The sequence below is a fragment of the Oratosquilla oratoria genome, chromosome 1, assembly GCF_046742065.1.
Source record: "Oratosquilla oratoria isolate Oo_2021 chromosome 1, ASM4674206v1, whole genome shotgun sequence".
In the NCBI taxonomy this organism is placed as follows: Eukaryota; Metazoa; Arthropoda; class Malacostraca; order Stomatopoda; family Squillidae; genus Oratosquilla; species Oratosquilla oratoria.
In genome coordinates, this window is record NC_134777.1 from 70990398 (window position 1) to 71014575 (window position 24178).

Here is a 24178-nt window from a genome sequence, read left to right on the forward strand (position 1 = left end):
CTTTGGTGTGAGCCCGTTTAGAACTCCCGCACCAATGTGGTGCGACATATATACAGGCAAACCCCGACCATTCATCCCGGCCTGTCATCGCAACGATGTCTTCTCATGTTCCACGACCGTAGTCATCCTGGAATTCGGGCAACACAATGTCTCCTCACGAATGACGTCGTCTGACCTGGCATCAACAAAGACATCTGGGAATGGACCCGTACCTGTCTTACCTGCCAGTCATCAAAGGTGACGCGCCACGTACATACTCCACTCCATCGCTTCCCCGCACCCACAAAACGCTTCCAGTCGGTCATGTGGACATTGCGGGCCCCCTACCTCCCTCGCGTGGTATGCGTTACCTACTCGCTTGCATCGACAGGTACACCAGGTGGCCCGTGGCCGGAAGCAATTCCTCTCCCTGACATCTCTGACGAGACGACCGCCCGTGTCTTCCTCTCAGGTTGGGTATCCAGATTCGGCGCCCCTCACGCCATCATCACGACAGAGGCGCCCAGTTTGAATCTGATCTCTGGCCCAGACTCCTCCAGTTCCTGGGCACTCACCGCAACCGGACCACGGCCTACCACCCACAGGCCAACGGACTCGAGGAAAGGTTCTACCGCCAAATGAAAGACTCACTCAAAGCAGTGTTATGCTTTATCATGTGCATTTATAACTTTTCTTCAGTAATTCATAAAATACTGTAAGGAAATTGAAAAGTGCAATATTTTTCTATTACATAAACCATTCAGCTCCCGAAATTTGAATAAATTGCTAATAAGAACAAAGAGTGTATCAATGAAGTGTTATAGTGTAGTAGAAATATCTGTACAATACAGTATAGTTTTAAAGTATAGAAATGGAATTATATTGTCTTGTACCACTAGACTCTATAAACCTTGAGTAACTCAATAATACACTAAATTAGTTAAATCACCCACTTGAAGTCTAAAGCTTAACACATCGATCACGTATCACCGCTTATTCAAAATATGGCGAGTAATTTGATTTTGCACTGGAACAATTCCTAAAACAAATGTTAATGTATATATACTCTAAGGAGAAATTAATCGCTTAAATAAATTGCTAATAAGAACAAATAGAATGTAACAATGAAGTGTAGTAGAAATATCTGTACAATACAGTTTTAAAGTATAGAAAAGGAATAATATTGTCTTGTATCACTAGATTCTTTATAAACCTTGAGTAACTCAATAATACTCTTAATTAGTTAAATCACCAATTTGAAGTCCACAGGTTAACACATCGATCAGTATCACCTTCGCTTATTTAATGTATGGCGAGTAATTTGATTTTGCACTGGGACAATTCCTAATACAAATGTATATATGCTCTAAGGAGAAATTAATCGCTTAAAGCTAATTTAGAATGTTTTTTTCCAGCCTTACCAAAAACAACAGCGACACGTCCACTTACCTCGACTCTCCAGTTAACACTCTTAGTCGCTTTCTGGACAATAAATTAGACTTGATCTAAACAAAATAACATCGCGTATACATCCACATGAAAATTTAACACTGAATAATATTACACATAATCAAACCGTGATTAACTCAATTTAATCATGAAGATTAACATATTAAAATATCATGTAGATGTATACATCATGAATGAAACTCGTTCGAAGCGCAGACGAAGCCGCTTTCGAACGAAACCAGGCAACAACGGGATTACATAACACAGAAAAATGTACTTCATAACAACAGCAACCCTCTTACGGTTGGGCTGATGCCCTTCCTCTTGTGCTCCTCTCCATCCGTAGTATTTCCAAGGTCGACAGCAACGTGTCTCCGTCTCAGCTACTGTATACAGAAGACCTTTACCTTCCCGGGGAGATGGTCACCCCTGCTATCGAAGACCCCGACCGACACGACCCCCTTCAACTACTCAGGGAGACCTTTGCCAACAACAGGCCCCCACCACCACGGACGACACACACAAACCCAGTGTGTTCCCCCATCCCTCGAGTCAGTGGATCATGTCTTCGTCAGGCGGGACTCCAGACGAGCCCCTCTCCAGCGCCCGTATGATGGACCCTCTAGTCATCAAAAGGTCGGCGAAGCACTTTCTCATTGACCTCCCTCCATCCTCCCATGCCAACCCTCTTTTCCACCTCCACTCCCACTTACAACACATCCCTACCACTAGCCCACAACAAACCAGCCCACCCCCTCGTACCCCCAGAATTGTCATCCCCCACCCCCAATCTTCAACACATTTCTTTCCCTCCCGACTCACTTTCTCCTTCACCTTTACCCCACTCACCTACCCGGCCATCTCCATATCCAGCCAGGATCCTCTCAAGATCACGACCACGTCAGCCCACCTCCTCATACCACCACCATTGTCCCACCCACCCATCACCCCGGACTCGTTTCCGCTTTCATCTTTAGCCCACTTGTCTAATCGTATCTCCACAGCCCCATGCCCAACCAGACCCTCTCGTCAAACCCACGACCACTCCTAAAGCCAGTTGCCAACTTCTCTATTATCCAGCCCATCCTCCCCAGAGATCTCGTTCAATGGTACAATCACCCACTCTGGCCACCTGGTCAGAAGGCCTGCCTGTTACTCCCACTCCACTCGGGCAATTCCTTACCCTCCGCGCTGCTCGCTTCTAAAGATGGGGGGGGGAGTGGTGTAGTGGCAGCACTCCATCCACCAACACCTACAGCGTCTGAGACAACAGTCTCCCATGGAGACTGAACCGGGATTGACAACGTCACCAACGCGAGCGGAAGTGTGCACACTCGCCAGGGCTCACAGAAGACTAGTCAGAAACCAGGACCTGACTGAGCCACTACCAGGATTTAAAAGACGGCCTCTTGGCAACGGAAGGCAGAACAGCCTCTTCAATCACAACAGCAACAACCCAACTAGCTCCAAGACCTTCTCTCTTCTAGCATCGGATTGAGGACTTACAAGCTCCAAGACCTTCTTTCTCTCCTAACACCAGAACGAGGACCTCCAGCTCCAGATCTTGGGCTTGCCACATTCAGTGAATAACGAGAATAAGATCACTGGTTGGATTTCCTTCCTTGGTTGTCCTTCATGCATGAACACTACAGGAGGTTGGAAGTGGGATGTGGGAGGGAAAAACATTTAGTTTCTTAATGAGGTTTATGAGAAGCTCTGAGGACATGCCATTTCATTTGCCGTGGGATTAAACACAAGAAACTCAAGGCAATATATTATATATATATATATATATATATATATATATATATATATATATATATATATATATATATATATATATATATATATATATATATATATATATTTCACTAAGGTTAATTAGATGATACCATAATGAAACATTTGGACACTGAGACCACACAATACTTTTACAAAGACTTTATTTAGCTAACTTTGAACACTGGGAAAGGTTTCCTATTGCTACATAACAACAGTGCAATATGGAATAGATGAATATACGAATGCATGAAAGCAAACTCACGTTAACAAATCTGTTGAACTTACTATAAGTTAGATCCTGCACAAGACAATTTGTATCACTGTAACAATGTAACATGAACCACTTCATTGTATTATGGCTGAATTATAATCACATTAATTTCTAATGCCAGTGCATTGTGACATGGCAATGAACCCATTTTACTGAAAGTGAAGACATATTTTGGGCATGTAATCCAGTGGCAAAAGGAAAACTGACATACATAATATGATCAAGAAAAGGGCACAAAACATTAATAAGTGTTACAATTCCTCTATAAATTTGATTCCCATAATTCAAAGTTTCACCTGATAACATATTTACAATTAAACTAAAGTTCTTTTCAGCTTTAAGTGGGAAGAAAAAGTAATATAATACAATGGAATAAATCTAAAACTTTTAAGAATAATGAATACACTTTATGTAGAAGTGAAAAAAATCTTATGTAATCAAATACCTACCTATGTGCACTTGATCCTATTGTAACAATTTAAAATTGTATTTTAATAGATATGTATACAAAAGATTTATATATATATAAAGTATTATGAATGAGCATGAAATTACAAAGCCTATTTTGTAAATTTCAGCAATGAAGTAATATTTATTCTGCAAGATCACATTAATGCAGACTATCTAATGCATTACAAATGAAAATTGTGGATGTTAAACATAATATGACTAAGGTGGCTGTAGAATCCCTCTCTTACTTCTTTTCCCACAAATACTTTGTATTAAACTAATCTATTGAAAAATAAAACACCAGTGATTATTTTTAGACTAAAGCATTCTTAATGTCTGGCTTCAGCACCAGAAAGACTCAAATTTAAATAGTATTTACTGAACAGTACATATATTGGACATGAACCTGCAAATTCTATGAAGAAATGCTAAAGTTTAAATCATATAAAAATGGGTTATTTTGCATGAATAATACAAAATGGTTGTTTACACTAACATGAAATTGGAAAAAAATATTATATATATATATATATATATATATATATATATATATATATATATATATATATATATATATATATATATATATATATATGTAATCAATATCACTGGTGTGATAAAATGAAAAGCATTAAATCCATGAGAAAAGGGCACATTTGCATATGATGAACTGTATCAAAATATGTACAAAAACATAATGACACATATTTTGTAAAAATAAACATATACTGGTATATACATAAACACAAATACACATACTGTACATAAGAAAAAAGTGAGAGGGGTGGGTGGGTTTATGAGCACGGCCTTTCTGAGGTGGTATGGATGCACCTAAAGATGAGACGCAGACAGATTAGTCAAAAATGTATGACCCAAGTGTAGAATGGAAGACCACAAACGGGAGGAAGGAAGAATGAGGACAGCAGTCACCCACTGTCGGCTCTCCTGAAGTGAAAAAATTTGTGGGAAAACTGAAGTTGATTGGTCCTGAACCTGGTCCATACATTGAGTACCAGTCTCTTAGAACTACACTTTCAAGTGGAGGCAAGTGTGTTAATCTGGAGATCAATAGGGTGTTGACTCTCCTCAATAACTCTCCTGCAGGACCACCTTACAAACCAGTTTCACTGACTGGAAACCCACAGCCCCTTAGTAGCTGGCCCAAATCCTCCAGCCCTCCCAAAAATCTCTTCAGGAAGAAATGCTGGATTATTGTTTGTGTTGTATTAGTGTGGGACTGTTTCTATGTCACTGGCTTGTAGTGGTCATCAGTTGTCAGTGCTCCTTATATGAAAAGGTCAAGGAACTTCAACCAAAGTTGATAGAGGTCCTTGGCCTAATCTAAAGATCAAGGGTCAATTCTTTGGGGGCTGCATATCCAGATGATGGTTGATAGGTGGCAGAGAGATTATTCTATGTCCATTTTGTAGGACCACATTTGCACCTGCCTGTTACTGGTCCCAATGAATGTTTGAAATGGTCAGAGGAGGAGATGTATAAAGTAAGATAGGACACAAAATGAAGAAGGGTGGAGTAAATGAAGTAGAATGGGAGTTTTGAATAGGAAAGATAAGTGAGGAAATTGAGGCAGAGTAGAAGGGAAATTTACCTTTGTTTTAGTTTGTCCTTTTTCCTTAAGGATGAGGGAACTAATCTCATCCTCCCACTTTCTTTTGGTTTTGGCAACTAGCTATCATCTACTGGTGAGGGATAGGATGGCAACTCCCTTTTATGGGGAAGAGAGGCCAGGGGTGGGGACCCTCTGGCCTGTGGACCAAATCAGGCCTGCAGGAATGTATTAAACAGCCCACTTGGAGGATGAAAAAACAACAACTATATAACATGATTGTTGATTAGCTTGATTGTACATTGATGTTCTGATGAAGTCTATGAAGTGCTTGGTGAATCCAAGTTTGGCCCTTAAAATGAAAAAGGTTCCCCATCCCTGCTGTAGGTCTTAAGTGTCTATATGCTGTAACATAAATGTGTGTGTACATAAATGTGTTTTGTGTGTATCCTTCAACATCAGCATCTCCCCACACAATATAAGGCTTACAAATCCACCTTCACATGAAAACAAGTTCCTTAATCCCTGGATTATTGATATGAATAGGGTGATTCCTTGGATATAATTAAAAGATGTAGTGCTGTCTTTATGTTTCCCTAACACATTCAGCACTCATTCATCATTCTGGGCCAACAACAGGTACTTGTTTGTGGTGATCCTGGAAGATTGACATCTTAGAAAATCATATCGTTATCACTCATCCTCAAATCACATCATTACCTTCACCTTCATTGGGAAATGCAGCCTTGGACCAGATTCAAGATCTCTGAGTCAACTTTGAATACCTTGACCACCATTATATCATATAGAATGGACAACTGACAACTATTCTCCTTTTCTACTTTCTATTAGCTAGTGACACAGAAATAGACTCGCACTAATACAAAACAGACAACATTTCGATGATTGTTCCCTGGAAGGTCTATGGGAAAACCCAAGGTCCATTACTTGTTACAGTGGGGCTCCAAGTTTCCAGTTTTTCAAATTTGAGGCAACAAATGCTATTATCAATTGTCATCTCAGTTTCTCTTATTAGATACCAAAAGCCCCATGAAACCCATTATTTGTCATAAGGTTCTCCTATAGCTTCCTCTGGGAAGAATGATTGAGATTTTTATCTGCCTTGTGCAAGTGTTGGGTTATATCTACATCACCAGCCAATAAGAGTAAGACAGCAGTCACCCACTGTCAGCTCTCCTGAAGTGAAAAAAGTTGTGGGAAAACTGGAAGTTGATAAGTCCTGAATCTGGTCAATAGATTGAGTACCAGTCCCTTAGAACTACACTTCCAAGTGGAGGTAAGTGTTGATGAACTCTGGAGATTGGTAGCACAAAGATGACTCTCCTAAATAACTCCTGCAGGACCACCTTCCTAAGCATAGCTTTGGTCCCTATTCTGTGCTCTCCTCTCAGGCATCTATTGGAAATCAACACTCCATCATTCCTCAGTTCGAATTTCCACATATCCCTCTTTAACTATAGTGATTAGATTTCATAAAAGTTATATAGTCATTGACACTTTTTAATACCCTTTTTCTTTTTTACCCAATTTTTTCTTATACACTACTCACAATAGCCAGTCATGCATTTTTACTTATACATGTGAGTTTATATCACTGGGGTTGGCACTTAGAATGTGGACTGCTTTATAATCTTTCTCAATTTTCAATTTTTTCACAACACTTACTTCATAAGGTGAGCAAAAAAAAAAAACACTTGCCACTCTCCTGCTCCTATGAACTGGAGACAGAAATTGATCCACACTTGTATAACATCAAAAGCAATTAAACATTTCTTGCCAGAGGGATCTAGAGAATTACGGGAGGGCATAAGGACTGTTGCCACCAGCTATTGTGGGTTCATGGATTTTCAATCAATCCCAAATTTCACTGATTGGAAACCTGCAGCCCCACAGTGGCTGGCAATAGTTCTTAGGCCCTTCAATATATCTTCCCAGGAAGAAATGTTGGACTGCTGTCTGTGCTGTATTTGTGTGTGGGAGTTTCTATGTCACCAGTTTAAAATAGTAGAAGTAGTAGTAGCAGCAGCAGTAGTAGTAGTAGTAATAGTAGTAGGAGGAGGGGAGCAATCACCAGTTGTTTGTTCTCCTTTAGTGAAATGATGGAGGAAATACAGTTACAGATGAGAGAGATCTTAGGCCCAGTCTGAAGACAGTGTCAGTTCCTTGAGGTTACATCTCCATATGGAGGTGTTGATGGGTTTTGAAGATGGGTAAGAGGGATAATGTCTCACACATCCATCTTGCAGACTGACCACTTGTAGGTATGTCATTGATCCCATAACAGTTGACTGATTGATTTTACAAAAAATAGAAGAATCGATGACTCTTATCAAATTAAGTCCACTTTGGGTTTAGAGTACATACACTTCCATATGGGAATACTGACTGCATATAATTTGTCATCACCAGAGGGGGCTTTATACCACAGTATTTGGAATGATGATAAATTTAAGACATTACAGAGTAAATATTAAGAAACCCCTTCAGACCATGTCAATTTCTCATCCATTCACGACCACTCTCCATTCGTACATTATCTTCTGCCTTCTCCCTTCACTGCTCAACACACACCCCTACCCAAGGGCCTCCTCACCCCATCCATTCATTCATCAGCCACCCCCTCCCCAAATTCACTCCATCCACCTCTGCCCTCCAATATTCTTTAATTAACCATCTTCCAACTTTCCTTTCATCTCTGCACTCTGCCTCACCCCTTCACACCTCACTCAATCCACCCTCATGACTCCTGCCATACTTCTTCACCCTTAATCCATGGGCAACTCACTAGTGAGATGGGAAAACCTGGACTATGTCACAGGCGAGACAGTTATTTTTTAATTTGTGTACCAATTTGATCCATGAGGAGCTGAGATGGGAGGGGTGGAAGGGGTGGTGGAGGGGAGTGAGATGGGTGGGAATAGGTACATGCCTCTGACTTAGCTACCTCCCTTATAAGAGGGAAAAAGCTCTTGGTATATATATAAATTTAAAAACAGAATTAAAAATATACCTATCTTTCCTTCTCCAAACTTAACCATACCTCACACTAACTCACTTCCAGTAACCCGAGACATGGAAGCTCATCCCATCATATGTAATATGGTAAGGGGTAGAATTATATCCTGAGTGAGACTTGGCATCCTTTATCATGCTCCCACAATATCTAAATTTGTCTTGACCTAAACTCTGTTTTGTATACAAGAGCCAAAATGGAGGAACTTCCTTTATTCAGTGACAAGGAGTTACCCTGTATTCTCCCATCCTGTAGGGGAAGAGAAACACATTTTTCATATGAAGATGGCTGGGCAATCTTAATTGGTAGAGAATGATGTTAATGTTGGACAAAATAATTATATGCATATAAACATGCTGCACTGAAAGTACACATTCAGTGACACCAGCACAAGTATAACTAAGGACAACATTCATGATTTCCTACATCAGCCTCATAATGCTATTACTCTGTAGCCTTGGATCTCTCTTACAGGAGACCAGTGGAACTGAGGAACCCAGACATAGCCACCAGGTTGGCTCATAGGTCACACAGGGAAGAAACTTTCTAGTGACCAGATTTGGATGACTGTAGGGAAGTATAAGATAACATGTCTTGTCTCTTCTGTGTGGTGACTGCATCTAGGAGATATAGTGTATTAGTGTTAATCCATTTCTGCACTGGTATTGTTTTGACAATGGATACCTGAGTGTTGATTGCCTATTGCTATTCTTGCATTAAAGTGTTTTCTTTTCTGAATGTATGTCAAGAGGCATCCAAATTAGTAAGTTCACAAAGACATCCATTTGATACAATATTTGGATCAAATTCTAAACTGATTAATGTTTACAAATATCTGGGTAAGCTTTTGGCTGGCAACATTCTATGGTTTAATTGCACTAATCAATCTGGTATAGATAAAATATTCACTATGGAAGAAGGACCATCAAGGTTTGGAAAAAGATCCTCTTGGTATTATTCCCCATTGTGTCAATCATCTGTTGATTGGTTATGAACTGTGGCTTACCAGTGTTTCTATCCTTTTTGACACTCTTGCACCACTAATTGCCTTTTCAAAGAGCTAAAAGTTATAAAGACACAATTCAGTGATGGTGCGAAATCAAATGCCCCTTGACATGGATCCAGAAGCTAAAATGCTCCCAAGATACAAGAATGACACTGGCCATGCTCAGATTGTCACCCACTGCCAATGCAGAGGTGCCCACAGACACCACATCCTCTATATGCAGTTGTTACACAGAGGGCATGGAGCACATTACCTTGAACTGCCCTATACTCACCTAGGGACCAACAACAGGTACCTGCAAATGGTGGTCCTGCTAGCTGGACATAAGAAAGACTCACCTCTCTGCTGCCTCATCTTCAAAACCCATCAACATCTTCACCTCTCTGGTCTCTAGACTGAGCCCAAGATCTCTCTCTATCAACTTTGTACTTCCTCTTACTTTTTATAAAACAGCCTGACAACTAGCAACTGGTCCCCTCTTCCTACTACTACAAGCTGGTAACATGGAAATAGTCCCACACTGCAATATAATAGAATTTGGAAAGACTAAAAACAGAATATCAAAAGATTACAGAACTGGAGAAGAAAAAATAAAAAAAGCAAACTCTGAAAAAGATCTTGGAGTGATGATTGGAAAGGACATGAAACCTGATAAACATATAAATAAAATATTCGGAGAAACCTACAATTTATTGAGGTCAATCAAAGTGGCATTTACTTATATGGATGAAGAAATGATAAAGAAAATACTAACTACACTGATAAGACCAAAACTTGAGTATGCAGCATCACTTTGGACACCCAGTACCAAAAAGAATATTAAGAAACTAGAAAGATTACAAAGAGCGACAACCAAACTAGTACCGACTCTCGCCGAACTAACATATGAGCAAAGACTATCCAAACTGAACCTACCAACTCTGGAACAAAGAAGAGAAAGAGGAGATTTGCTGACTATCTACAGAATAATGAAAGAAATGGAAGTTTTAGACAGGAATGACCTGTTAGTGTGGGACAACATTTGGTAAAATGAGAGGACACGAAAAAAAACTGAAAAAAGATAGTTATAGAAAATTTAAAAGGAACAGTTTCCCACACAGAGCAATTAATACATGGAACAAATTAGACAACAAAACAGTATGTGCAAACACTATACAAGATTTTAAGATAAAACTTGATGCGGAGAGATACAAAGACGGGTCACCATGAGCATAGCTCCCCTCCTGTATATTACAACTAGGTAAATACACTAATACAACACAAATAACAGTCCAGTTTCTTCCCAGAAATATCTGGGGGGAGGGGGATATTGTTGCCAGCCATTGTGGTGCTGTGGGTTTCTGGTCAATGAATTGCAAGGCAACTTATTATCATCATCATTATTACACTCACCCATTTCAGACGACTCTTTCTTCCATGAGTAATCTATGGGCCAACACAATGACCATGACCAGGTTCCTCAGTGGATTCTCCTGCAAAAGAGATCCAAGGCTATGGATTGATGAACCTCTTATAAAAACAGCAATAGGAAATTAGTGATGAATGATAATGGGAGTTCCATTTGTATGCAAAAATTACAAATGTGACATAAGCCTTACATACACAGTAACAAAAACAATTGGCATGTAATTCATAACATGCAAAGATGGTAGAAAAGCTTGTGCACATTAAGATTGTGAGTGATTACATCAATATATAGTATGTAAATATTGTGTAGCTTGCACACCATCTGGCCTACTTGGCGAATTGGCAAGTGCTCTTGGCCATGCTATTTGTTCTCTGTGCATAAACTACAAAGAAAGACTGACCAGGAATCTATACAAAACATTAACTATTGTCATTATCTAACCTGTAAAATGCGAATCAAAACCTTTTAGAAAAATGCCATATAATTATCTACATCTAACAGAATTGAATGTACATAGGTATAACAGTCTTTGGCTTTAGATGTAGAAAAGATAGTGCCAAAATGGCTTCAAACTCACATCATTTACAATGGATTACATGCACATAGGGCAAAGGTGACAGCTTTAGCCACAGATAGGAGCCTCCTGGCATTAGCTTCTCACTTTATCTTGCATTCATATGAAGCATGCAATTTTTACTTTGATTCCTCATCCCTGGTTTTATAGCAACATTCCCCTATAAAAATCAAATACACAATTCTACTGCATTAATAAAGAGATGCATGTTCATCTATGTGCAAAGGTAAATCTACATTTGGATGCATAAACACAGATGCAAGGTACTTAACAACCTAACAATACCAAGATGATAAAGAGTCTAGAGCATGACTACGGTACTTGTGTAACTAGTGTTCCCATCACGGGCTTTCATTGAAGGAATTGGATCACTACAAGGGTACATGAGAGTATTGAGCTGAGGAAATATCTCCACTGAAATCAGTTCTGATGAAGTGAGGGTGTGTTTTCACAGTGTAACACTAAGTAGCTAACCCTGGGATGGCAAATGCAGGTGTTAAGTCACCTTCATTTGTCACAAGTACTGTAATTCAATTCCTTTTCAAGTACATCAGCTGATTTCTGTTTCTTATCCTCAAAATATTAATTCAATGTTGTTAACATATTTATGAGCATAACTATTGACAATCTGTTAGTACATGATTTGCAATCACTTAAGATTAAACCCACATCAGTACTACACCTGCAAAACAATACCCTCTATGTTAGCCCTCCTAGGCAATGCTGACATCTTACCTTCCTCTATTTTTTATGGTGATCACTTGTCACATGTATTGCATTCATCAATGAACAATGCCACAGATATACAAGGTTATGCCCCTCCTTCATGACATCCTAGTTCACACCAGTCTACCATATCAGACAAATGAAACCAACACAATGATTTAACTTAAATCTGTGCAAACATTTTATGAAAGAAGAAATCAAATTGTCTTTTTTCTCCACTACCTAAAGTTGTAACTTAAATAAATGCCACTACTTCATACTTCTCAAATCCATATTTGATTATCACCTAAGTCTTATAAATTGTACAAAAATAAAACTGCACATCTGCCCACTCCACTGTGTTTGCCAGCATACCTGAACAAAGAAACTATCCTGTAGTGTTGGCAAATACATCCTCATACAATTAGGATATAAATTTCACTTGATGTAGAATGAGCAGTTTTTCTTTTTATCCCTTTCTAAATAGAGTACATATAATTAAGTGCCACTTGAGCAAAATTAATAGTTCAACACTTGGTCTCTTGATTTGTCCTCTGGGTTGCTAAGGTCACTTCTTGCCTTATCAATATACCGTAATAATTACTGTTCCCATTTTTATCCCTAAATGAAAGATTATCACATACCAGTGCAGTTTTGTTCCCTGCAACACCTTCCTTATATCCGATAACATAAGGTCCTACTTTAAAGTCAAATATAATACAACAAAAATTATAACTTATTGTGTACTTTTACTGACTGCAATACCCATACCATCTATCTTACCCTACCAGCAATTGCCACCTCCATTTTGTCAGCATATGCCTCCTCCTGCAAGTGATGGCAGTACTTTGCCACCACAAGGGTTTCCATGCAATCTTCATCTGCTCATATGACTTATCTATCTTCTTTGATTGTGACTGCTAAGTAAAGGAAGTTAAGTTGCATATCAGCATTTGTCCTCAACCATTTACTTGCACCTCCAAAGGGAAAGTAAAACTCTGAAGCTGAAATATTCATGGAAACCACTTCTCTTAAAGAGTCTAGCTAATAAAGTCATAATATAAAACTGGAGTGAGCAGTTGCTGTTGCATGAAAATGCCAGCATTTGGCAATGGGGGCACTCAAAAATACAACTGACACTTATGGAATTAAAAAAAAAATGAAATAATACCATTTAAATTCATTATTTGGCCTTTAAAGAGTGATGAATTTGGGCCAATAACATAAAGACTGACTGTATTCATAACTTCCATCGTTATAAAGGCAATCAGATGGAAAGATACCTTCGTAGCAATGAAGGGGCTTTGCTTAACATTGATGGCATGACAGTTGTCACCTATCATGCAAGGTACAAATCATCATCATCATCATCAACCATATTCCCAAGCCACAAAACCCCGAGTTCAACTTCAGTTATGTTTCTTTAGTAATTCCACAAACTCCAGAGCATCTGCCTCTCTTCTTCTTTGTACATAAAACTCCACACACATTTTCTGAATCTCTTTTGCATCTTCTGTCTGCATCACAGAACTGATTTCAGGAGCACTGACATCAGCATCCTTGACAATTTCCAAGTCAGCAAGACTGAGGAGAGCAATGCAGGTGGGGTTTTCTTTGATGGCTGTTAGGAGACTCTGTGCTGTTTCAGCCTCAGTGCTTCCTGGGCCATCTACAGTGTCTTTCAGCTTGAGTTTAGGAATTCGCACAGCTTCTGGTTGCCACTCCTGGTCAAGGGCCAAAAATATAACTCTGGAGTCAGGTTTAAGTGTTTCCCAATACTTTTCATCAATAAGTGTGCCATCCTCTTCAAGGACGACTCTAAGATTGTTGCTATCCCTTAATTTAAGTTTCTTGGCACCTTTGCTCAGCAACTCCTCGAAAGATTCTGCCACAATACCCTGCTTGGTCTTCCTGTCCCATGACCAAACACGAACAGGTTTCTTCATCCTGAGAGAACAATACATTTTATATAAATACAGACAAATATTCAGACTTGAAATTCTGCTCAAAGCATAAACATTAAGAAAGTCTGTTCTCATGTGTGTGTGTGTGATATATCATGGTCTTGGATAATGTGTTGATTTCGTGACTGATAGCTGTTACTTTTTTCAGAGATCTCAAAGTTTGTAATTGCCCAATCTGTAGGTAATGCTGTATCTTACACACATCTGTACATTCCAACTTTTTTTGACCAAATGTGTGTGCCATGTGGGTGGGACTCTGTGTGGGTGTGTGTGTGTGTGTGTATTTACCTAGTTGTATTTTACGGGAAGGGGAGCTATGCTCATGGTGTCCCGTCTTCATATCTCATTTTATCTAAACTATTTTTAAATTCATGTATTGTTTTTGCACACACCACTTTCTCATCTAACTTGTTCCAATTGTCTATTACTCTGTGAGGATAGCTGTTCTTTTTCACATCTCTTCTATAGCTGTCTTTCTTGATTTTCTTTCCGTGTCCTCTTGTATTTCTATCATCCCATTTTATCAGATTCTATCAATAATTTCTATGCCTTTCATGATTCTGTAAATAGCTATCAAATCTCCTCTCTCTCTTCTTTGCTCTAGTGTCTGTAGTTCAAGTTTTGCTAGTCTCTCTTCATTTGATAGTTTTGAGTGTTGGTGCCAATTTTGTAATTGCTCTTTGTATTCTTTCAAGTTTTTTTATACATTTTTTTTTGTACTTGGTGACCATATCGTTGCTGCATATTCCAATCTTGGTCTTATCAGTGATTAGAATTTTCTTCACCATTTCTTCATCCAGGTATGTAAATGCCACTTTGATTGTTCTTATCAAATTATAAGTTTCTCCAAAAATCTTATTTATATGTTTCTCAGGTGACATATTATTCATAACAATGACTCCCAGGTCCTTCTCATTTCTACTTTTTTTATTCCTTCCAATTTATATGATCCCACTGTTCTTTTTTTGCTAATTCCAAATTCCATTATACTACACTTTTTAGTGTTGAACTCCATCTCCCACTTCCTACTCCATTCCTATACTTTATCTAGATCACTCTGTAGTGACTCACAATCTTCTTCCGTGTTCACTTTTTTTTAATAGTTTTGCATCTGCAAAGAAGTTCATATAACTTTCAATTTCTTCATCCATATCATTGATATATATAGCAAACATTATTGGGGCCAGAACTGTTCCTTGTGGAACACCGCTTATTACTTCATCCCATTTTGAGTGTTTGTCTCTTAACACTACTCTCATTTTTCTTTCTTGCAAAAAGTTTTCCATCCATTTAAGCAGTTAGCCCTGTATTCCTCCTTCAATTTCTAATTTCGTAAGCAACTTCTTATGTGGTACTTTGTCAAAAGCTTTTTTTAGGTCTAGAAATGCACAATCAGCCCATCCATCTCTTTCTTGTATTATATCTATTAGCCTTGAATAGAAACATATTAAATTGGTGACACATGATCGTCCTTGTCTGAATCCAAATTGCCTTGGATTTAGCACGCTGGTTTTTTTTTTCTAAATATTTTACCCATTTACTTTTGATAATTCTTTCACAAATTTTTGCTATTGTGCTTGTTAGAGAGACTGGTCTATAGTTGGTAGGATCTTTATTTCACCCTTTATATATAGGTACTATATTTGCTTTTTTCCAATCTTCTGGAACTTTTCTTTCTTTCAAGGAACTATTTATTATGCTATGTATTTTGTCTGCCAGTTCATTCCTGCATTCTTTCAAAATCCAGTTTGCTATTTTATCTGGTCCATGAAATTTTCTGACATCAAGATTACTCAAGTGTTTCATTATTTCATTCTTTGTTACTTCTATTTCTTTCATAGGAGGGACTTTCTCTTTCCATTCGATCTCTTCCAGTTGTATGTTCTCCCTTGTAAACACTGATTTAAAATGCTTGTTCATAATTTCCGCCATTTCTATTTCCTCTGTGTATTCAACTCCTCCTTGTCTTAATTTCTCCAAATCTTGTTGTTTTTCAGTTTGTTGTTTACAAATCTGTAAAATGGTTTTGGTTGATCTTTACATTTTTCTATGACATCTTTTTCATATTTTCTCTTTTCTTCTCTGCACGCTTGTACATATTAATTTCTATAACAAGTATATATTTTCCATTTTTTAGGTCTTTTGTCTTTCTTCCATTTGGTCCAAGCTTTGTCTCTTTTGTCTTTTAACTCCCTACAACTTTTGTTGTACCAGCACTTTACATACATGTATTCTTTTTCTTGTTTTTGTCTTGGGACATACTTTTTCACTTTTTTTTTTTTTTATAAATTTTTGTAAAAATATTCCATTTCTCTTCTACTGTTGTATCTTCTTTGTGTATTCTTTCCCAGTTTTCATTTTGAAAGAATTCTTTTATTTTATCAAAATTTGTTTTTTCATACATCAATCTTCCTTTTCTATGTTGTTCATTTCTTTTCATGTATTTTTTTTTCTCATTTAGTTCTAGTTCTATCAAAATGTGGTCACTTTTACTTATTGGTGCCTGGTATTCTATCTTTTCCACTATTTCAGGTTCTGATGTGTTTATTAGGTCTAGTCTCAATGGTTCTTCTTCATTTCTATACCTGGTGTTCTCTTGAATCCATTGTGTCATTGTGTGGTCAATAATCATCTCAAGTAGAACATTTCCCCATGAGTCTTCTCCACCCTTTACGGTTATCTCTTCCCAGCAAACTTCTTTGCAATTAAAGTCGCCCATCATAACTATTCTTCCTCCATCTTCCATTATCTTGTTTAGTGTTATTCTTGCGTCTTCTAACATACTTTTATGTTCACTCTCTTCCCACGAGGCTGTTTTTGGGGGCACGTAGTTTATTACAAACTTTCTGCTCTTCTTATCTCTGTCTTCTACTTCTATCATAATCATCTCTACTCTATTCTTTCCATATGTGACACTCTTCACGTTTATATCCTTCTTAGCCAGGAACATAACTCCACCCCCTTGTTTTATCTCTCTGTTTCTAATCCAATAATTATATGCATTGTGTCCTATGCTGTTGGGTGGTAGTGGACCTTTTATTTTTGTCTCTACAATTCCCATTATGTCCGGTTCTTTTTCCTTCAGATACTCGTTCAGTTCATTCAGTCCTGTTATTAATCCATCTATATTTGTGTAGGACACTCTTAACTTTGTTATTTCCATTGTATTTTCTGTTTCTTTTTTGTTTCTCTCTGTTATGGTCCATTTCCTCACTTTCATATTCACTCACTACTCTCCGGTAGAATTCTTCTTTTTCTGATTCCATTCTGTTCTCGTTTTTTTATTTAGCTTCTTGCCTTTTCATTTTTTCTTCCTTTCTTTCCTCTTTATTCATTTCTCTTTTTATCCATACCTTTTTATATTGTTCACTTGCTGGTAGCTTCCCTGTTTTTGCTAAGATATTCTCTGCTGTTGTTTGTGACCTGAATTTAATCTTGATTGGTCTGGTCTTATTTGTACTATATTTTTCGAGCCTAAACATCTCTTCAATTTGTTTCATGATTTCAGGTTCAGCTTCCTGAACTAATTCTAGTAAACTGTTTACTTTTTCTTTTTCCTCTTTAATTCTTGTGGTTCTATTTTGGTTAAATTTCTCTTCCATTCCTAATATAATTATACATTTATTTTTGTCTGCTAAGTCTCTTACTATATTCTCCTTCTGTCTCATCACTTTAATAACTGAGTCTTCAGTTTGTTCTTTCATTTGTTGTTTAATTATGTCAGTAAATGCAACTTTACTGTTTTCTTGGATTTTTTTTCCAGCCGTGTGCTTCCTTTGCTATGGCTTCTTTATTGTCTTTATTATTCCTCTTTAATTCCTCATTCTCTTCTTTAACTTCTTTTAACTGTCTTTTTAATTTTTCTATTTCTAAAGTTAAGTTTTTGTTTGCCTTCTCTAGTTCTTCCAATCTTTCAACTCTGTGCAATTTTGGCTACGTTACCGAACCTGTTTTCCCAATGCTCGGTCATCTTATCAAATTTCTCCTCTAGTCTTGCCAATCGGGGGAGGTTGGTATCCCCCCCACCCTCTTTAAATCCCTGGAAACTATTATCATCACCTTCCACTGTGCTGCTCTTATCTATACTTCTAATCTTTACATTTTTGTTGATCCCGTCATCACCAAAGTCAACGTCATCAGTCCGCCTTTTGTTTACAAGACGCCTGGCCTCCTGGACCATGTCCCCCTCTTCCTCATTTCCTTCCATTTCCCTCAATAATCCCTACCTTTCTCCTTCCCTATCACCCCCCCCCACTATACCACGAGCTCTCCCCTTCCCTATAAATACAATAAGGCACTTCCTGGACGTTGAGATCCACGTAGATTTTCCTTTTTCTTCGGAACTGTAGTTCTCGCCGTCCATTCAACGAAAGGGTGTGTGCATGTGTGTGTTTCTACATATATATAGAGTACAACCTCTGTTCTCTACCACAATCTGTTCTAGAAAGCTGTTCCAGAGCTGATTACATCAAGGATCAAAACATGTTTACTGATCTGCAGAATAAAGCTTTGTCAGGGTGATATTTTTACACAAAACTCTGAATTTTACCCCAATTTCCATTTTCTCTGTTTGGGTTGGTCAAGAACCGATTTGTTTGATTTGTGAGATCTTCAAGAACTGAGGTACTACTGGACAGTATATGTGTATATCAGATCATTTTTATGACCGTTGCACAGAGGATTTGAACCTGCTGCTTTGGGACCGAAGAGGTTTCATCGCAGCTCGCCTTAGACCACTCGACGCGACGGTCATAAAAATGATCTGATTGATGTCGCTGTTCACTAGCGAATTTCTCATATATGTGTATATATTTATAAATATATATATACAGTACATATCACACAGAGAACCCACAGTTGGAGTGAAAGAAAAACTTGGGAGAACGTTACCTTCTATATTTAGGCTACTAGCTGTAGCCCTCATCAGGAAAGAACAAAATTTGTGAAGTGGTAAGACATAAATATATACTCCTCTTCCACAAGGAGGGGGAATTAATAGGAATTTGTACAGCCTACATGATGGGCCAGATGACCTCAATCATGGAAAAGTCATGGGGTTAGAAGTGGGGTCAAGCATGGGGTCAGGAAGGAGCTAATTATTGACAAGGAGACTAACCACTAAACATAAAATAATGTTTGGAGACCATTGTCCTTTAGTGATGTTAAAATTAGAACATTCTTCAATTAGGGCAGACTCAACTGTCTTCCTCCTAAACCCACAACTGGACTTGAACACTAGTTTGGCCTTGTCCCAGTCAATCCAGTGGTTATGATGACTAACACGGTGGGATACAGCTGAACTTTCTTGGGCATATTTGATGGAATGTTTGACCAATCTAGTGTTCAAATTTCTCCCAGTTTGGCCTAGGTACACCAGATCACAATCCTGGCAGGGTAAGCAGTAAACTCCAGTCTGCCCCACTAAACTTCAATGGTTAATTAAATTTATTAAAACACTTGTTCCACAAGTAAAAGGAGGTGAACTTGATAGAATTTTTTTCTGCTGACTTCAAATATGTTTTAAGAATTTTTCTATCAGGCATAGTTTTTCTGTGATAGCGTATTAATTTTTAAACAATTGTAACTAATAAAAGAGGCTGATGTTTCAATGAAACTTACCTTTAATTAAAATATAGACATGTATGATTTTTGAGTGTATTTTGCTTCTGGGAGTTCCTTTTTTAGTATCCAACAGTAATCAGCCAACAATGATGAGCTCCACTTCTCTTGATACCAGCTTTCTGTGTTCAGAATGTCCTGGTGAAACCTCTCACCATGCTTGTCACTGACAGCGCCACGATTTGCAAGGAAAAAGTCCAAGTGAGAGTCTAGGAAGTGGATTTTTAGGCTCATATTGCATCCCAAGGTCTTGTAGGATGTCTGTAGCTCTTTTACGATTTCAGAATAGTTATTGGCTTTGTGATTCCCCAAAAACTCTGCACAAACTTTCTTAAATGACAGCCATGTAGATATTTGCTTTGTGATTCCCCAAAAACTCTGCACAAACTTTCTTAAATGACAGCCATGTAGCTTTTTCAAAATTCTGGTCTCTCCTCAGCTCCCTAATCTGTGGTCCAACAAAAATATCTTCTTTAATTTTAGTATCACTTACTCTAGGGAATTTATTTTTCAAATATGTGAATCCTTGCCAGTTATATCCATATCTTTAACAGAATTTTTCATCATCCCTAGCTTAATATGCAAAGGAGGCAGATAAATTTTCTTTGAATCACTAAGAGGACAACATTCTTTTTTCCTGGGGTCAGTGATCATTTCAGCCACACATTCTTTTTATAATGATTTCTTTTTATCCTGACTGTCCCACTCATAGAGAAAGCAACAAAATTTTGTGTAACCCAGCTGCATTCCAAGTAAAGTTGCCACGACCTTTATGTCACCACAGATATTCCATATATGTTCTTCATCCTTAATTTTTGGCAATAGAAGCTTCATAATCTCATGTTTCCTTCATGTTAGCTGCATGGGTCAGAGAAACAGAAGAAATTTAAATCCATTGTGGAGCAAAACAGCTTCAGGCTCACTTTTGAAGAGTCAATAAACAACCGCCACTCATTCCTGTCATATTTATGGTCAAGTTCCTCCATAACAGAATTTGCATAATTGCAAAACACCACACCATCTTCAAGTGAGAAAAACTGTTCAAAATCACAATGTCACTTACAATAAAAACTAATTTTGAATTTTTCTGGAGAAGATTCCAGCCCTTTAACCTGGAAGATGTTCGGATTCCTCTTTTTGACAAGTTTAAATCACACACAAGATCATTCAGATGTCCCTGACTCAATAAATGCATTTGATGAACAAATTGGCTAAAAGTGCATGGCTTCTATTTTTTTTCCATAACCTCCTCACTTGACTCATCACTTAGTCCCATTTGTTTTGGAGGGTCAGGAACAGGAAAGTCTTGACTGTGAAGTACTGGTTTCATAGATGATGATAAATTAGGATATTTTACAATATGCCTTGATGTTGATGTTATACCTTTTATATTTGTAATGCACAAGTAGCAATCTGAAGTATGATCTTTTGGTTCTCTCCAAACCATAGGGATGGCAAAAGGCATATGTTATGAACCTTTCATCCATGCAGTGAGAAGCCTGACACAGGTTACACAACATATGAGGGGTCCAGCTATTATCCTGGTCTCCCACTTTGCAGCCAAAATAATGTTCATAACACTTTTAATTAATGGCTTGAAACACCATCTTTGTAATTTGAATGTCAATTCACCACAAATACAGCAAAAATTGTCTGGGTGGTTTATACAGTTTCTTGGCATTGGGAAGGTGAATGGCAGGTACACTACTGTATAATATCACAAACTTACTGCCACACATCAGGAATATCAGGAAAATATACAATTGGAACCAAGGAAGTAAAGAAAGTAGGATCCAAAAAAGATTTGGGAGTAATTATCACAAACGACTTGTCCTATGATAAACAGATTAACAAAATTGTCGGGGAGACTTACAACTTGATAAAATCAATAAAAGTGGCATTTGCATACTTGGACGAAGACATGATAAAAAAAATATTGGTTACATTGATAAGGCCTAGACTAGAGTATGCGGTGACATTGTGGTCCCCCAGTACCAAAAAGAATACAGTCGAACCTCGAAAGCCCAGACCCTCATATGACCGGTCGAGATGAACAAAGGGCGGACTTTTCAAGCAAAGTTCCCTATTTGTCCGGTAGGTGGCAGCGATGGCCGTACACATGTACTCAAACCCGGCCCAGTCAAGTCGCCACCAGGGCTGCCGTTTCGTAGAATTTTGTACCAAAACGTAGTAAAATAGCAGCATGTGGCAACTGCACAAGGACATGAGGAATTTTTTTCTACATAGCTGACTGTTAAAAACATTCAAAAACTAAAACTTTTGTTTAAAAATCATAGACCTAGTTATCAAATAATAAATGGTATATCAAAATATTACTTTTATTGGTAATTGTGTTACTCATAAAATATTATACCCCAAAAGATACGTTTTTACGGTGTAGAAAAAAATTCTACGCTAAAGTTTCAGCTTTCTTTTAGCACCAGGGCTGCTGTTTCGTAGAATTTTGTACCAAAACATAGTAAAATAGTGGCATGTGGCAACTGCACAAGGAAATGAGGATTTTTTTTCTACATATCAGCTGGCTGTTAAAAACATTAAAAAACTCAAACTTTTATTTAAAAATCATAGAACTAGTTATCAAATAATAAATGGTACATCAAAATATGACTTTTATTGGTGATTGTGTTACTTAATAAAATATCATACCCCAAAAGATACGTTTTTACGGTGTAGAAAAAAATCTACGCTAAAGTTTCAGCTTTATTTTAGCAAAAAAAATATATATATATATATATATATTACTGAATATGTTAGGGCATGGGGGCCTTATATACATTCAAGAATTAAAAAAAAAAAAAAAAAAAAAAAAAAAAAAAAAAAAAAAAAAACGAACCAACATTTTGTCAAAGTTTGGCAAGTATATCTTGCTATGAAAGTCTGCACACTCCCAAGAAAAATGTATGCCCCGGTATGGCAACACTTCCATTCTACATGGCAGTGTAGAAAACGCGGCAACCCTGGCCGCCACCACTGTCCCGCGTGCATACCTTCCGATATTTACAGTGTACGTAATAAAAAATACAGTACAGTACACTGTATGTACAGTACATTTACATGCCTGTATTACAGTTATTATTACAGAATTATTAGTATTATAGTAGTATTATTACAGTGTTAGAGTATTATTCTTATGTGTTTCTATGCCATATCATACATTACCTATACGTATACCACTACGAAAATCTACGGGTGTTAGGGGACATTTTCAATGACCGGACCGCCCTTCCCCCCAATTAGTCTGGGCTTTCGAGGTTCAACTGTATAAAGAAAATAGAAAGAATCCAAAGAGCAGCTACAAAAATGGCACCTGCACTTGCAAACCTATCATACGAGGAGAAATTGGCTAAACTGGAGTTACCGACACTGGAGCAAAGAAGAGAGAGAGGTGACCTATTGACCATCTACAGAATCATGAAAGGCACAGAGATACTTGATAGAGAGGACTTACTTAACTGGGACAAAAGAAACACAAGAGGACATGGAAAGAAAATAAAAAACATAGCTATTGAAGAGAACTGAAGAAAAACAGTTTTCCACATAGAGTTTTGGACACTTGGAACAAACTGGATAATGAAATAGTACGCGCAAAAACCATTCATGAGTTTAAAAGCAAACTAGACACTGCGAGATACAATGGCGGGACACCACGAGCATAGCTCCCCTTCCCGCAAAATACAACTAGGTAAATACAAATGTGCACTACACAACCTCACACCAACACTTCAAACACAGTACTACCAAGTATTTAACAATTTCAGTGTTGCCAACTGCTTGATTGAAATTTATCCCACACAACATACATAATGTAATGTACCGTGGAACACAAAAACTGTGGATGATGGAAAAAATTAGACATTATTTTTGGATTCTGCACGCAAAAACAGTTAACCCTATATATCCCAACCTGACGAAATCGTCAGTCAAGCTTCGGGTGAGTCTCACTGGCATAGAAAAACAGTTATAACCGGTGTGTCTGTCCTGACGAATTCATCTAGGCTTCCTCTCTCTGAGAACAACACTTGAAGCTGATTGGTTACTTGAAGCTGATTGGTTGAGAGTCCCTTGGGCAGTTCACCATCAGCTGATGACATCAAGAGTGGTGTGAAACAAGGTATTTCTGGTGCTATCTATTTCATCATGGAGGAGCTGTCAGGTATGTTACATGCTGTTTATTATTTTTTTCTGAAATGGGAATAGTTATAGATATCTGAGAATGTCATACTGTTTCTTTTTTTGATGAAATAAGGACACTATGAGCTAATTTTATGTCGATGACAAACCCATCATGTTGGTCATATGGTGCACACAAAGAAATGTATGACCAACATGACAGATTCGTCGTCTACCTA

The 24178-nt window shown here is 37.9% G+C and overlaps 1 protein-coding gene across 4 annotated transcripts in view; it reads right to left on the minus strand.

The window, feature by feature from the left end:
• Positions 1-3354: 3354 nt before the first annotated feature.
• Positions 3355-24178, minus strand: part of LOC143036985 (lipid transferase CIDEA-like) — a 33735-nt gene continuing 12911 nt past the window's right edge. For 3 of the 4 annotated variants that reach the window (XM_076205146.1, XM_076205214.1, XM_076205283.1), the window contains one exon: positions 3355-14172. In XM_076205146.1, the coding sequence (XP_076061261.1) occupies positions 13635-14171 (537 nt within the window). In that variant the 5' untranslated portion in view covers position 14172 and the 3' untranslated portion in view covers positions 3355-13634. Of the gene's footprint in view, positions 14173-23733; positions 24012-24178 lie in introns of all 4 variants that reach the window. The other variant, XM_076205109.1, reaches the window with a different exon arrangement.